General features: G+C 37.3%; 1 protein-coding gene across 1 annotated transcript in view; it reads left to right on the top strand.

Moving 5' to 3' along the window:
- Nucleotides 1-14584, top strand: part of LOC140271563 (uncharacterized) — a 44835-nt gene that overhangs the window by 14262 nt on the left and 15989 nt on the right. Inside the window, exons 9-11 of the mRNA XM_072366831.1 lie at nucleotides 4377-4488; nucleotides 8462-8552; nucleotides 13841-13927. Of these exons, the coding sequence (XP_072222932.1) occupies nucleotides 4377-4488; nucleotides 8462-8552; nucleotides 13841-13927 (290 nt within the window). The remainder of the gene's footprint in view (nucleotides 1-4376; nucleotides 4489-8461; nucleotides 8553-13840; nucleotides 13928-14584) is intronic.

The raw sequence follows: 14584 nt of genomic DNA, 5'->3' as shown, positions 1-14584 counted from the left end.
TTTCGATAACTTCTTTTGCTTGTATCAACGTTGGCTACTGCTTCTTATTCTTCTTTTGTTTGCTCCAGGGCAGACAAGACCCTATGGTGACTCATATCTCATCAAGTGGTAGTCTTTGACACATTTTTGTTGATTAATATTGATAATTTTACTTAAGAAAAAACAACAGGGTGTTTCTTCCACCACTACCAATATTGCTATTCAGGTAAGATTTTCAAGAGATCTCTCATGTCAGTCTCAATCACTATTCAAGAGAGATCAATTATAAACCAACTACTTTTGCTTAAAAATCCATAATCACTGATCCTCGCTGCACTAAAAACCTAAATTCCTCACCAGCATTTCAGATAGTGCTCTATTTCAAATGGAATTTCTGATCACATCTGTCCATAACTGATCAAGTGAGTTAAAGGGTGACTGAAGACATGACCTAAACACATAAGTGGAGAATCAACAGAGAATTCTAAGTGCTTAAACTGCAGGCAACTGCAATTCTCTCCTTGGTTATCAGAGACAAGTCATGGAAATGCTGTTTAAAACAGTTTAAAATAACCATTTGGTTCCTTAAAAAAGCTATAGATAAAAAAACAGTTTGAAACCGCTGCCATTAGGAAAGCGTCAACACTCAGCTGGTTGATGAGTGGTGTTATTTCATCACTCAGACAGTGACAGATTAGTCTGTTGGTTTGCATCACTATGCTGACCGGCCAAAACACCTACAGAGCAAATGAAGAGATACAAATTTTGTGTGTGAAAGTGAGTGAGAGATGGCTTCCTCTTCATGCTGCCACACTTTTTGAATCACTTAAAATAAATTCTGCATTATATCAATAAATCGCTTTTATGGGATTAGAAATAAAAAACAGTCAGTATGTTGACTAGAAAGGAATTATTTTGTTAGCCTGACTAAAACTTCACTTTTTCAATACATGTTTAACCAAAATAATAAGAAACTGAACTTCTCAAAACTGGGCTAACACCTCTAGTTGGGGGTTAAATCACTCCTGAATGGATACGCATGTTCTGAGGTTCCATCTTTTTTAAGATCTATTTTCAAAAACACAGACATATAAGTGTACATTATTATTATTACTACTATTAGCCAAGTTTTTCAATGAAGGTGCTCTCATTCACATATTTTAGGAGTCAAATCTGACTGAAAATTAGCCCATTAAGATCACATACTCAGCAAGTTATGATGATTTAATTGTAGATTGACCTTCTGCCTCCATAGACAAATGTATGTGAGACACAGCTGCTCTGTGTCAACCATAAGGTAATGAAGCAAACAAAACAGAGTGTGGTTAAAATAAGAAACATGTTTTATTTCATTCTGTGAAGTAAAATGTCTGATACATTTTCTCGTTGAGCATTGACCATTTTTATAGTAGCTACTTACTAGTGCACTGGTGCCTCTGTATAACTTAGCCAGTTTAGCCAAACTGAGCTAATTTAGCCATTAATCTGATCCGATGGCACTCCTGTAACCGCACTGACTGTCAGTGCGGTTACAGGAGTTATTCAGTTCATGTAGACACCTTAATCTGAGAAAAAAACGGATCGAGTTACTCGCTATCGAATTAAGACCCCGAGATAACTTGATCCAAATGTACACTGAATGTGCATGTAGACAGCAGTGGTTCCGATCGAGCGTTCTGCACATGCTTGAGATTTTTTCCCGCAATTGTCACCCGGAAGTCGAAGGAGACGATATTACTGTTGTTGTCGTCTGAAATAAATAAACAACGCGATGGAGAATGCACCGTTGTGCATCGCATTTGTGCCGTAACCATGCTAACCACAAACAAAATGTAGAGAGACGTAGTTTCATCTTGCTCTTCATTCGCCATCTTTCTCGAATACCTGAGTTTGTTGTTGTTGTTGTTGGTGGTGAAGAGGCCAACTGGAAGTGGCTCTATTAGTAATAGTTGAAATGGGTACAGCGCAACCTATCGTACTGGGGTATTGCATGCTTTGTGCCAGTGATTCGATTCATTCACCGCCATATCGTTAATCTCATCATGTAGACTCAAGTGAGTGATGCTTTGAGAGCTTCTGTATATGTTGATCCTGGGGAACTTTGATTATCTGAGCTCCACCTACAACAAATCAAAGAAAACAGAACAACAAGTTAGCTTTCCAAATAAACTTGGTTAAGCTTGAAGTCATTCTGACTCCAGCACCTATTCATATTCCAAATAGTCATCTTACAACAAAACCATAAAATATATCACTTGTTATTCTTGATCTAATGAAAGTAATTTTTGAGCATTTAAGCTAATTTCTTTCTTCAGTAAAGTGAATTATTGAACTGGTGTTTAGTATTTTTGTCACTATCAAAACAACAACTGAAACCCGGGGGCTTCCTTGATATTTTCCCCATTTTGTAATTAAAAGATTAAATGACATTGATTTCCACCATCCCACTCTGGTGGTATGTCAGATGCAGCATGAGAGCCTGTCAGACTGACTGAACAATTTTCAGAATGAGGAGAGGGTTATTCCAACTTTTCCAACTTTTACAAGGCTTAGTTTGAGGTCTGTAGTTAGAGTCAATTTGTTCAATATTTATTCTATTAACTAAATTGTACAAATTGTATAATTATGTACGGTAGTTAATCTATGAAATGGTGAAGGGTAGCACTCTCATTCCCATCTCAGAAAGAGAGGTTTCAGGCCCGGCTTCCCTGTGATTTCTGCCTTTGTACAGGCCAAATATAAGCCATTGTTTCATTTATCCAATTACAATGGGGTTTTAATTCAATATAAAATCCTAAATTCTCTGAAAAGTAACTGCAGATGTCAGGAGGATTAAAAAGCACAATATTCTGCTTTGAAGGTAATAGAGGAGAAATATAAAGTAGCTGTATCTGGAAATATTCAAAGTACTGAATAAGGAATTTCTGTAGTTAAATGAGATTCATTGTGGATTTGTATGATCAAAGTGCATTTCTGTTTAGAACATGTGTTCAACTAATGTGGTTATTTTCTTTGAGAGCCCCACTGCATGCTGCCTATTTAATGACTGGAAATGTCGTGGTCCTAATTAAAAGTACACCTGTGGCTTCCTGCACCCAGTGGGATACTGTCTCCATCTCCATGCTTTAATTTGCCAGGGCAATGCCCAGTTTGTCTGAGTGCCAGTCAACAAAAGGCTCCATTTGCACTTCCAGTACATGTGTGTATGTGAGCCTCTTTTTGGAGGGAGGGGCAGATAAGATTTCTGACTTGAAAATGTGACATGAAAGCCTCTATTGGTCCTGGTAAGGGAATTACAGTCTCAAGTCTAAGTCAAGGATTTAGAAGTGTGTTGTACCCTAAAATGATTTAATGTAATTATTTTGGTCATTAGCTTTGAGTGGATTTTAAATTAGCTTGACTATGTGGATGAACCAGATGATGTTTACCCTAGCTGTACATTTGTGTGGTCGTTTGCATTCTTACCTCCAAGCAAGAAGGTTCTCAGTTCCTGGCTGAGGTCTTTTATGTTGAGATTGTATGTTATCCCCATTCATGCTTTCGTTCTCTTTGGGTATTCTGACTTCCTCTCACAGTCCAAAAAAAAACATGTGTGTTAAGTTGATTGATTATTCTAAATGGACCATAGAAGCAAGTCTGCATCATTGTATGCCTTTCTTTTGGCCCTGTAGTAGGAAGCCAATGGATTGCATCAAATCTTCACATGGATTAAATGCCAAATGCAATTTGAAGTTGAAACGCATTCAACTCTTTTCATTGTTTTAATATTGCTTAAATTAACAACAAAAAACTACTAACAATAGTCATAAAAGGTAATGGTAAAGGTAAGGTAACTTGATGTATGTTAAGAAATTAGCTTTTGAGGTGGGAATAGGTTTTGAACCTGTCATTATGGTACTAAGCTAAACATAGATATTATGGAACAGTCAAACATGAGAGTAGCTTCAGTCTTCTCAAACTCTGGAGAAAAGAAAATATGAATCTTTCCCAAACCAACAAATTCTTCCTATGACTTACAATCTTTTCAGTTGCCAGTTACTGACAACATGAAGCTAATTGCCAAAGGAATATTTTTTACGAGCTCAAGAAACTGTTTTGCAACAGACATTAAGTAATGTACATACATGTCTAAGGCATAAGGCTTCTAATGAATGCTTCCCACAGCTCCTGAATTATGCAGAGACATTTTCTATAGAACAAAAAAAAGCTTTGACTTGATAGAATGCAAATTGTGAGTTCCCCTTAGGCTTTTGGGAGAAAGTAATTAAGCACGGGACCCTTTGTCTTCGGAATGCTTTTTGAGTCATTTCATCGCAGGATAAGAGGACTATCTGTCAAGAGAAAAGCTTTCATATACCATTGAACGTGTTGACTTTTTAAATGTATTGTTCCTCTAGACATTTTCCTCAAAAGTTTTCCGGTGCAACCAGGGGAGCTGAAGGACAAACTGTTCATCATTAATGAGGAAGATGGAGGGCTGTCTGATGAGCACATCAGCTCTCTGAGAAGGTATGAATTTGCGCCAAAAAATGCTGATTTGTATTCATTCCTCATAAAGTCACAATTGAAGTTGAGAGTTGAATGACTTTTTGTGCCCTAGTCAGAGAGTTATTGGTGTGTGTGTTCATTGGCAGAAAAATAACTAGAGTCTCAGCAAACAATCAACAAGGGTGTGAGTGCATAGTACAGCCAGAACAATGTGAAACAGCAGAATCCACGGCCAGTTGGTGAGGAGGATACATGGTTTGCACAAGCAGTTTTTACTGTGTTCTACTACTAAAGAGAAGCTTTTATCAAAACAGCTTACTAATAAATGTTTCATCTCTGGTTATTTGTGGAGATGGAAACTATTGACATGCCCTCAGGAATAAGACACTGAAAGTGGGTAAAATACTTCCTGATTCTTACCTGCCATTTATGCGGTGGCTTTGGATGTTGACCTCCTGGAAGGCAAGAGTGATCTAATGTACTGTGCGCAGGATTTTATTTATTCTATGAAATCTTAATATATATTTTAATGTGCTCTGACATAGGCCTGAGGAATACAATCTTGAAATAATCCCTCCCAACAGGTGCTGTAATATTAATGACTGCTGCTACTCAAATAGTACTCGGCCCCACTCGTCAAGAAATTAATTATTTTGCTTTGAGGTCAAAACACTCAGAAATGATAGGGAGTGGGAGTCCCATTTAAGAGGAGTGGGGTTCAAAATCAGTGGCAGCAAGTACATCGTCTCTCATCAGTGTCTCGCTGCTTCATAAGAGCTGACAAGAACCATCAGTGCCACTTGGCTTTTGATAATTTCTCTAGGCCACTAGAAATCAATCTAATGGCTTCAGTACAAGAGAGTAAGTGAGGGGACATGTGATGAGACAAAGGGGCGAGAAGTCAAATGGGAAAGCCAAAATTATGAAGAGAAAATATTCATTTATTTAATTTTAATCAATTTCTCTCTTCTGAATTTATTTTTGGTGAGCTACATTTTATGTGGTGCTCCTTTTTTACACATTCTAATATAATAAAGATCAAATAAAATAGTCTTGGAGGGGCCATAACCATGTAAGTCCCCAAGTATGACATCAAAGTTTTCCAACCCAGAATAGACATGGTTACAACAGTATGGAGAATGTCAAAGAAAAAGCCAAGGATATGCCATGTATTGTCTTGTCAACTTCATTTTGTTAACACATTCTGAAAAAGCATTGGAAACATAAAGCCTTTTCCACTATGTAATGTTTCCATTACTTCTCACAGCCAGGGATCTAGAATCAGTCCCTCTTAAGTACCAGTTCCAAGTTTTCCAAAGCATCGGAAACTTGCACCTCTGAGCTTATCAACTGCTCTTTCGAGGGGTGCTGGAAAATATGCATTGATTGAAAATAAACAATGTCATGCACCCAGGGCTTTGAGGTCTGCATTAAATCTGAGACTCAGAATGTACACTGTTATGCACTGTTAATGCCAAAAATTCCCTTTTCTCAAATAGTGAATAACACATTTTAAACTTATCATGCGTAAAAAGAGGAGGTAAACAACAGCAGAGACACCTCTTTCCGACTCTGCCTTGATTCTCTGCATAAGGTAGCTGTGCCTGTGAGCTTCTTCAACAGCATAGTGCTTTAGTGCATTATTGGAGGCTGTGAACCCTGTGAGAAAACACTGGAGAAATTATGTCGCGTCTAACTTTCTAAATCTTTGCATGACGCAACAGTTATAATATGTGCATTTTATGAAAATTAAACAGCAGTTTTGAAACCATCTCAGAGTAACCAAGAGTTGATACTCTTTCTTTATAGAACACCTTTTCAGTGGCAATTTCATGTTTTGTTTTGCCATGTGACCAATGAAAGTTGAAAATAGGTGAATGAAAGAAGCTTTCTTGGGAATTTGGTTGTATTGATGCACTTCATACGTGAGAACAGTTAGTAGGAGAGAAGCAAGCATGTGAATGCCGAATGCAAGAGCCATGATACTTGAACCTGCAGCATATATGCTACTGTTTAACAATATGACATATTATCTGTAGCCAACAGTAAATATGATCAAATTTGCACCATAGTTTTCTTTGACTAAGAAAGCCTTAATAGAAATGATATTACCTAATTTCCTCCTTTTAGATGTTAACTGAGAACCTGTAAACAGCAAACATGCCCTTCACATTTGCTACACAGCCAGATAAAGAGACCTGATCCTGTCACAAATTTAGTTTTTTGCACCCTTTCTCGACACTGGCAGACCTACATTTCAGGTAGGTCAGGTTACATTGTCTTTGATAGTCTGGTGTGAAAATAAGATATTCAAAAAATGTGTTTTCTGAGATGAAGGGTTAAAATAATTTAAAATGGTTAAGTTTGGAATTGTTTATATTCTATTCAATATACTTTAGTATTTCATTGACATTATCTGTATGCAGTTGACAAAGACACTAAATACTTTTTTTCTTTTTGTGATTTCATGATAAGGATTAGGGTGTGTTTAAGCTGAAAATGTGTGTTGGTGTCCTCATAGAAAATAGGGTCAGGAATTGGTGAAGGAATAGATAAAGAACCAGATCAATAAGAACCATTGATAATGGCATTGGTATCAGTAAACTCTTATCAATTCCCATTCCTGCGCACAACACTAAAAAACATTCTGATGTTGAGGTGATGAAATATTATTGGTGTTATTCTGTTTCTTTCTTCCTGCAAACACATATTAGGTTGTGGAGCACTACAGAATTGCCAGTCACAGGTTATTCCTTTTGAAATCTTCCACCCGTTCACATATTTTATGTGCCTTCTTTTTCCTTTTCCACCTTATATCAGGGTTATCAAAATATGTGTATGTATGGTGTGAATAATATGTGAGGTTTGCACAGTCTTACTGCAAATTCTTACTTTTCTAATTACCAGTTTGTGAACAGGAGTAGGCGTACACAGGTTTTTGTGTGTATGCATCCTTTGTGTATCTGGCCTCTAAAACATGGATTCATCTGATCACAGCACACATTTCCATTGCTTGATGGTTTATCCCAGTTCACTGAGTCTGAGGTAGTTGACAAAAATTCTGTTAACATAAGGATTTTTTTTTGTACTGTTAAGTTTTAAATGACAGTCATGAATGTAACTAAGTGTGTAACAAAGGTTTCTCTCAGTAATCCCTTGGCCATGTGGCTATATCAGCATTTGATAAACGAATATTTTTTGGCGAAGTGGTGGAGAGATTGGAAATCACAGGTGTCCATCTTAGGCTTGCTCCCTTGTGCTGTAAGCAGTGATATATGTCAAGATCCCTTAAATACTATGGCAATATTATAGTAGAAATAATCAAATCCCTTCCAAATTTTTCTTTGAGAAACATTGTTTCAATGATTTCTTTCACTTATTTGTGACAAACTGGAGATCTTCTGCCCATCTTTGCTCCTTAAAGACTGAGACTTTGGTAAATAGAGCTTTTTGTGTCAAATTGAGAATACAGTCAATTGTTAACATCATCTTAATGAAATGACATCATATTTTTTAACAAAAAGAATTGTTCCAAAACCAACTGTTTTTTAAGTGTTTTGTGGGCCTGAAATTTAAAAACAGATGTTCAGTTTATCAACAAACAAAATGGAATAGAGGAAACAAAACATGAAATATCTGGGGTTCATACTTCCTGCAATGAAATAAGAGTCCTATTGTAAATGTAGAAATTTCTAATTTTTTCTGTTTTTAATCTGATTTTTCTGACTGTCCCATCTTATTCTGAGTCAGGGTCCTTTGACAAAATAAGGTAGACGTTAGTGTTATACTGTGTTAGTGGGAGTTTGATCAATTTGAGTGACAGTGACCAAACTACTCAATGACTGATGCTTAAAAGTATGACACATTGCTTTTTTGCAACTTTATTTTAGATCAAATCACTTATAGTAAGAAGCTGATGCAAATCATATATTTTCAAGTTTAAAACAAGTATGACATATGCATCTAAACAGAGCACTTTGTGTTTACCTTCAAGGTACGTCCCCACCATGGATGATGTGGAAATGTACAAATCTCACAAGGGACCTGTTTCTGAACTGCATATTGTGGACCAGTACATGATGGAGGTACAGTTTTCTGTTTCATAAAATTACACCATATCATTTCTATGGCAGGGCTAACTAAAAGACAGTTGTTCACGCCGGAAGGTCAGCAGCTCTGAACTCAGAACTTTCTTCCTTTGCTAACCACCTCACTGCCCAAATTAGATTTTTGTGATGATGATAATTAAGGTAGCAAATATCTTTGTATTGACTTCTGAGACCATGATTGAAGCAGGATCTTATGCAGTTTCTGCACTTGTAGCACTTTCTGTGGGAGAGATGCTTGAATCTTCATTAACCTGCCTCCTCATTCACACGCTGTGGGTGTTATGAGAAGTGTCATTTGGCTTTTACTTTCCAGCAAGCCAGCCAGTCATCTGGCTTGCATGTAGATTGCTCAAGGTTGCAGGAGGGGTAACAAATAAAAAGGCAGATAAAGCCTAAGTGCATCCCAGTAATATCTAAGACAAGATATAAGGGCTTTCATATGCAGAAGACACAGTGTTAGTGCCTTTCATGTGCTTCAGTTGTAGACTGCAGTCAACCTGCTTTCTATTTAAACAGTATTGGGTCCTACCTGAAACAGGTATTCGAAAGGTTTCCTTAAAATAAACTGAAATAGCATCAGTTGAAATCCCTAATGTTGGAAGTGATTGCTCACTCCTCAGAGAGTTCTGCATTTTTAGTTGTTTCACACATTCTAATCTAAAACCCCTTCAATTTTTAAAGAAAATGAAAGCGGTGACACATTCCATATGAGTCATCACAATTTCACAATTTTTATCATCTGAATCACTCAGAGTTAAGTGTTTTCTCCATGTGATGCATAATTTTCAATATTCACTGTTCTGTATCTTTTCATATTGATGTTATAATATGTGTGGGAGTGTTGGTGCGTAGTCCGTCTTGGTACCTGCACAGTCTGTTAATGTGGAACTATTTTTGTGCAAACAGAGTTTAAATAGTGTTAACAATAGCATTTGCTGCTGTCGTGTAACATTAGATATTTACTCACAATAAAGGTTATTACATCTCAGAGCTCTGACGTTACGGTTTAGAATCACTGCCTTCATGCCTTGGTTACAGCAAATTCTGCCACTAGATATTCCAGGGCAATAATACCTCTTGTTCTGTAGATATTAGACAGGTATTTTTTCATCACACAAACGTGCAGTCCTCATACAGCAGCACACAGTAAAGATAGATCCACATATTTCTAATACTGGGAGTGGTATCAAAATGGTACTGGACAATAAACTGGAGTCCAAATCAGTTCGTTCAATGTCTACAGTGATATGCTGTGCATGTTTTATCACACTGTCATTGAGAGTGCACTGTTCTCTGCCGTTGTCTGCTGGGGAAGTGGCACTACAGACAAAAACTGTAGGCGCCTGGACAAACGGGTGAAAGTAGCCAGTTCCATGATAGGCAGGGAGCTGGACCCTCTCAGAACTGTGGTGGAGCAGTGGATGAGGAGGAAGTTATATTCTTTGATGGTGAACAATAAACACCCCTTCTACAGCATCCTGGCAGGACAGAGAAGCAGTTTCAGTGAGAGGCTCATCTCACTGCGCAGCAGGACTGAGAGGTTCAGGAGGTCCTTTGTCCCCACAGCCATAAGGCTTTTTAACAGTGACTGCTGACATGTTTTTCTCACATTTATTTCTTTATTTTATTTCTTTATTATTGTTGTTATTTTTGTTCTAATATACAATCATTGTAAATATTCAAATTGAGCTGCATGACAATTTGAATTTTCCCCACAGGGGATGAATAGTCTTTTTCTGTTCTATTTTTCTATTCTAAATACTGTAACATGTAGATGTGCATTTGTAAAACCTAACTCAGAACACCTGCAGATGCACGTTTGCCCAAATGAGACACAGCTGGCTTCTGTCTTCAGTTTGAAAAGGTAAAATTGGCATTCAGTCCCAGGTCAAATAACCCTGCAGACTCCCGATGGTGCCCCTCTTGATTTTTGAACTGAGAAGACAACTCCAACAGCAATCAATAGTAAAATGAATTGTTCTTAGTGCTTTCCATTGCAAAGTTTTAACAACAACATTAATTTTGGCTTGTGCAAAATTCTGAGCACCCTAAACACCTTTTCTACGCCTTCCTATTCTTCTGTTAAGGTTTTTTCACATGCAGATTTCAAACAATGTTCAAGGCCATTGTAAAAGTTTCAGCTCACACTTCTTGAATAGTTTATGGTTGATTGGGACAGTTGGACATTTGCATTTAAAATTCCTAACATTAAGTGGAATCCATACTTTGGTCCATCTGTGCAGTGCTTATGGTGTATTGGAATGGAATATTTCCAGCAACATGTTTAACAGTTGACAAGGTCATCTTTTCACCAAAAACTGCTTTGCTTTTTTCTCCAAGCATACCTTTAGTAATTGTGGCCAAAGAACTCAATTCTAACTTCATCTACCTCAGACACTGACTTTGTGATGAGGTTGCAGGTAAGGTCTCCTTCTGATGTCTCCTCCTCGCAGATCCTGTTTATCAGTACTAACAGTGAAACAGTACTCCTTCAACCCCAGATGCTCTGAAAATGTATGCTGGGTACATTCCTGAGATGGCAGTGTGTTACCGGGCTGATGCTTTCTTTAGGATAACATTTACTTGACATGATGTGAAACGTGTAAAATGTGTAAACTGAAACCATTTTTCTAAATGTTATTTAAGGCAGTAGGAATATCAAGCCACGGGACACTCTGATAAGTTTTTTATAACATCTGCTGTTTTGTTGACACAAGTTAGCTTTATTGTGCAGAGCCTTACCTTGTTGTTCAAAGCAAATCTAGTGTTACTGTCATGATGTAGACCATGCCTTTTGATAAGTCTGTTGCACACAGGTTGCACACACAGATAAGGGTTACTGTTCTATTTTATTATTCCATCTGGTAGGCTTTGAATTGTGGAGTTTATGCTGTTTTGTGTTTCTTGTATGTGCTCCACTTTAAATACTGTGTTGAGCAGAGCATTATCCTTAACAAGACATGTTAGATACTTTTGAGCCTTTCTTTGGAAGTTTGGATTATTGCATATGCTGTTTCCTTGTCTCACCTGCACAAGGTTTTCTTGACAGGCATTTAAACCAGAATGAGAAGTGTCCCAATGCTTTTATAGAGCAAGAAGCATGGGATATACAAATAGTATGAAACTACATAGGGGTGTTTCTGGTAATGTTACAAGAATGCTCACTCAGTAGACTTTGAAAAATAGAGAGTCTGAATATTTCATTGTCATGTCAATTCTACTGATTCATTTATAATCATGCAAATATTTTATACATACCCTACAGCTAAGGGCCTGGTGTTAAATTACATGACTAATAAGTTTAAGTTGGTTAATTTTGGAAGATTTTTGTATTTAGTTGCCTTATTTTTTCCTATTTGATATTTTTCCTCCACAGTGCACCTTTGCACAACTTCCCATGGCACTTTACTGGTGAACCTGAATAAAAGTCAAGCACCAGATGACGCCTTGAGTCCAGCCTCCTCCTTTCATCTCTCAGCCAAATCCCACAGTTACCACAAAGTTTGAAGTAAACACAAAGAAATAGTTTAGCCCATATCATCAGAGAAAGTCTTTTTTGTTTTGGAGCAATACTGTATATATAGGAATTATGAAAAAAAAGGGAAGATGAGGGTTACAGAACTGGGTTTAAAAGGGACCTAAACATATTTTATCATCTTTCCATCCTTCATCCATGAGGTTTGGTTGTAGAGGCAAGAATCCCAGACATCTCTCTCCTCAGCAATACTCAAGTTTTTCCTGGGGATCCCAAGCGGTCTCAAGAAGGGTTATGTAATTCCTCCAGTATGTTCTGGGTTGGCCCTGGAGTCTTCTACCGGTTGGATATACCTGAAATTACATGATAACTGCTGATGAAGCCCCAGTCCGTTTGTCTATGTCTTGCCCCTGCTTGCTATCACTTGTGAAAGAGATACTTAATTCTTCCACTTGAGGCAGAGACTCATCCCTGACACAGAGGGACAACTTCATCTTTATCCAGCTGAGAACCATGTCCTTGAATTCTTTGGGGATGGGGTAAATGTTGTCCAATAATATATTTGAAGTGATTTAGTTCCCACTGAGTGTTTACAGAAATGGTTCCCTGTTTATAATATTTTATTAAGCATAACTGTGGCACATGAAAAGACATATTGGTTAAGTCTGCTGAAATTCTATTTTTACCCTGTAGTCATTATGACATTATGAGAATTCAGTAAACAGTATTTTAGTTTTAGTACTGCATTAAACACAAATGAGTTACCGTCTTTTGTTTGTTTGTCCCTTCACAGTATAGTACAAGAAGTACAGATATCTAATAGACATTTCCTAAATGCATCCTCACAGAGCTGCTCAATAAGCTGCAGTTTTAGTCAAACTGTTCATAGTTAGAAATAGTATCATCATCTGTCTAACAGTTCTGAATAACCACTTTCCTCTCAGGATGATTGTTTACAAAAATATCAGAGTGGTGTTGAAATGCTGCTATTTAACAAAAGAAAAAATCTGAATCACGTTTTCTATGTAGTCATTCATCAATGTGTAGCAGCTGTCTGTGATGTATTTCAAATAGTAAATACACTTCATTACACATTTAATGCAATGAAAGCTGAATGTATAACAGCCAGTAATGTCTGTGTGCTAAACAATTCTAATCGCTTATCTGAGAAAAAGTCAACACCTGACTGTATGATTGCCTGAAAGAGTAACAGATGTGTGAACACATTTTTATTGCATATATTGTTACCTTGGCACAGAATTGTAACAAAGTGTAAAATGTGTCAGAGAATGTGACAACGAGGAACACGTTGCCTCAGCATGTGGAGGATGACACATTATGAAACATAAAAAAGAGAAAGGAAAATTATTTCATGGTTCATATTTCAAGCACCAGTTCTAATATATTTCCTTAAGTATCTGTCAGACCAGCTGGCCTTTGGCTTTCAGGACATGGTACCTGAGCATGACCAAGACGATCTGACAATGCAGACTGATTTATTAGAGGTTAGCACAAACACAAAGGTCAACTTGGCAGCTCAGCCAGTCGTTTCAAAAGTGTCAAGCCTTCAGTCTTTCTGTTAAATCAGCCTGTTGTCAGACCTGCAGCACTTACGCCTGTGGTTATCTGACCATGGAACTTTGGTTGAAGAAGATATCCAATTTTTAATATAGTATCCCTACACAGCACCAACTTTTAGATAAATCTGAATAATGTGTGATGGAGTAACCTTTGTGCTCTCTACTGTATGTACACAGCTCATAAGCTTTACATCTTTTCTCTGCTGCAGATGTGCAACATTCCCCACCTGAGTGCCCAACTTGACCTGCTTTTAAATCTGAGGGAGCTTCCTGTCAGCATGAACGACCTGCAACCTGTGAGTTTACTTGATCATCTACCAAGTTAAATCAAAGGTCCACTCAGATGATGAGCTCTTTTAAAGGTCTTTTAAAGGTATTTAAAGGTATTTCAGCCTGATAGCTGCGTGCTGAAAGCTGGTGAAACCCCAACCTTCACAGCACACAATGAAACATACTAATTTATTCTGCAATGCAAATGTTAATGTTCAGACACATCTTGGCTTTATACAGAAATGAAAAAGAACATCTTTGGACAAGCTGACGTTATTACATGAAAGCCTTGCCCTACAGTTTGATTTATATGTTTAAAGTGGTGGTTGAAGTATTCTATTATTTTGTTAATGCTCATGAAAATAGGAAGGCACTTTAAGACATTTCTCTTCATTTTATCGAGAATGAAAGATGGATCTTAATCAAATCAAATTCAATTCTTCTGTAGGTGGGGTAAAAGTTTTTTTTTCAGTCTAAACCCAATTTAAACGCACTTTGGAGTTTCTCCAAAGGAGCACGTAGGGAAATTCATGACTTTCCATTTCTTCTGAAAACTTCATGACTCTCCTCAAAGACAGGCTATCTTAAATGATTGTAGGTAAAAAAAAGTTACTGACTAAATATACATTGTTATATTAGCATCTTGGCACACAAACACCAGAATGTTTCATTCTTGTGCAATT

This window comes from Leuresthes tenuis, unplaced genomic scaffold, assembly GCF_036924035.1.
Source record: "Leuresthes tenuis unplaced genomic scaffold, fLeuTen1.0.hap1 SCAF_16, whole genome shotgun sequence".
Classification (NCBI taxonomy): Eukaryota; Metazoa; Chordata; class Actinopteri; order Atheriniformes; family Atherinopsidae; genus Leuresthes; species Leuresthes tenuis.
This window is presented reverse-complemented; position numbering and strand designations above follow the sequence as displayed.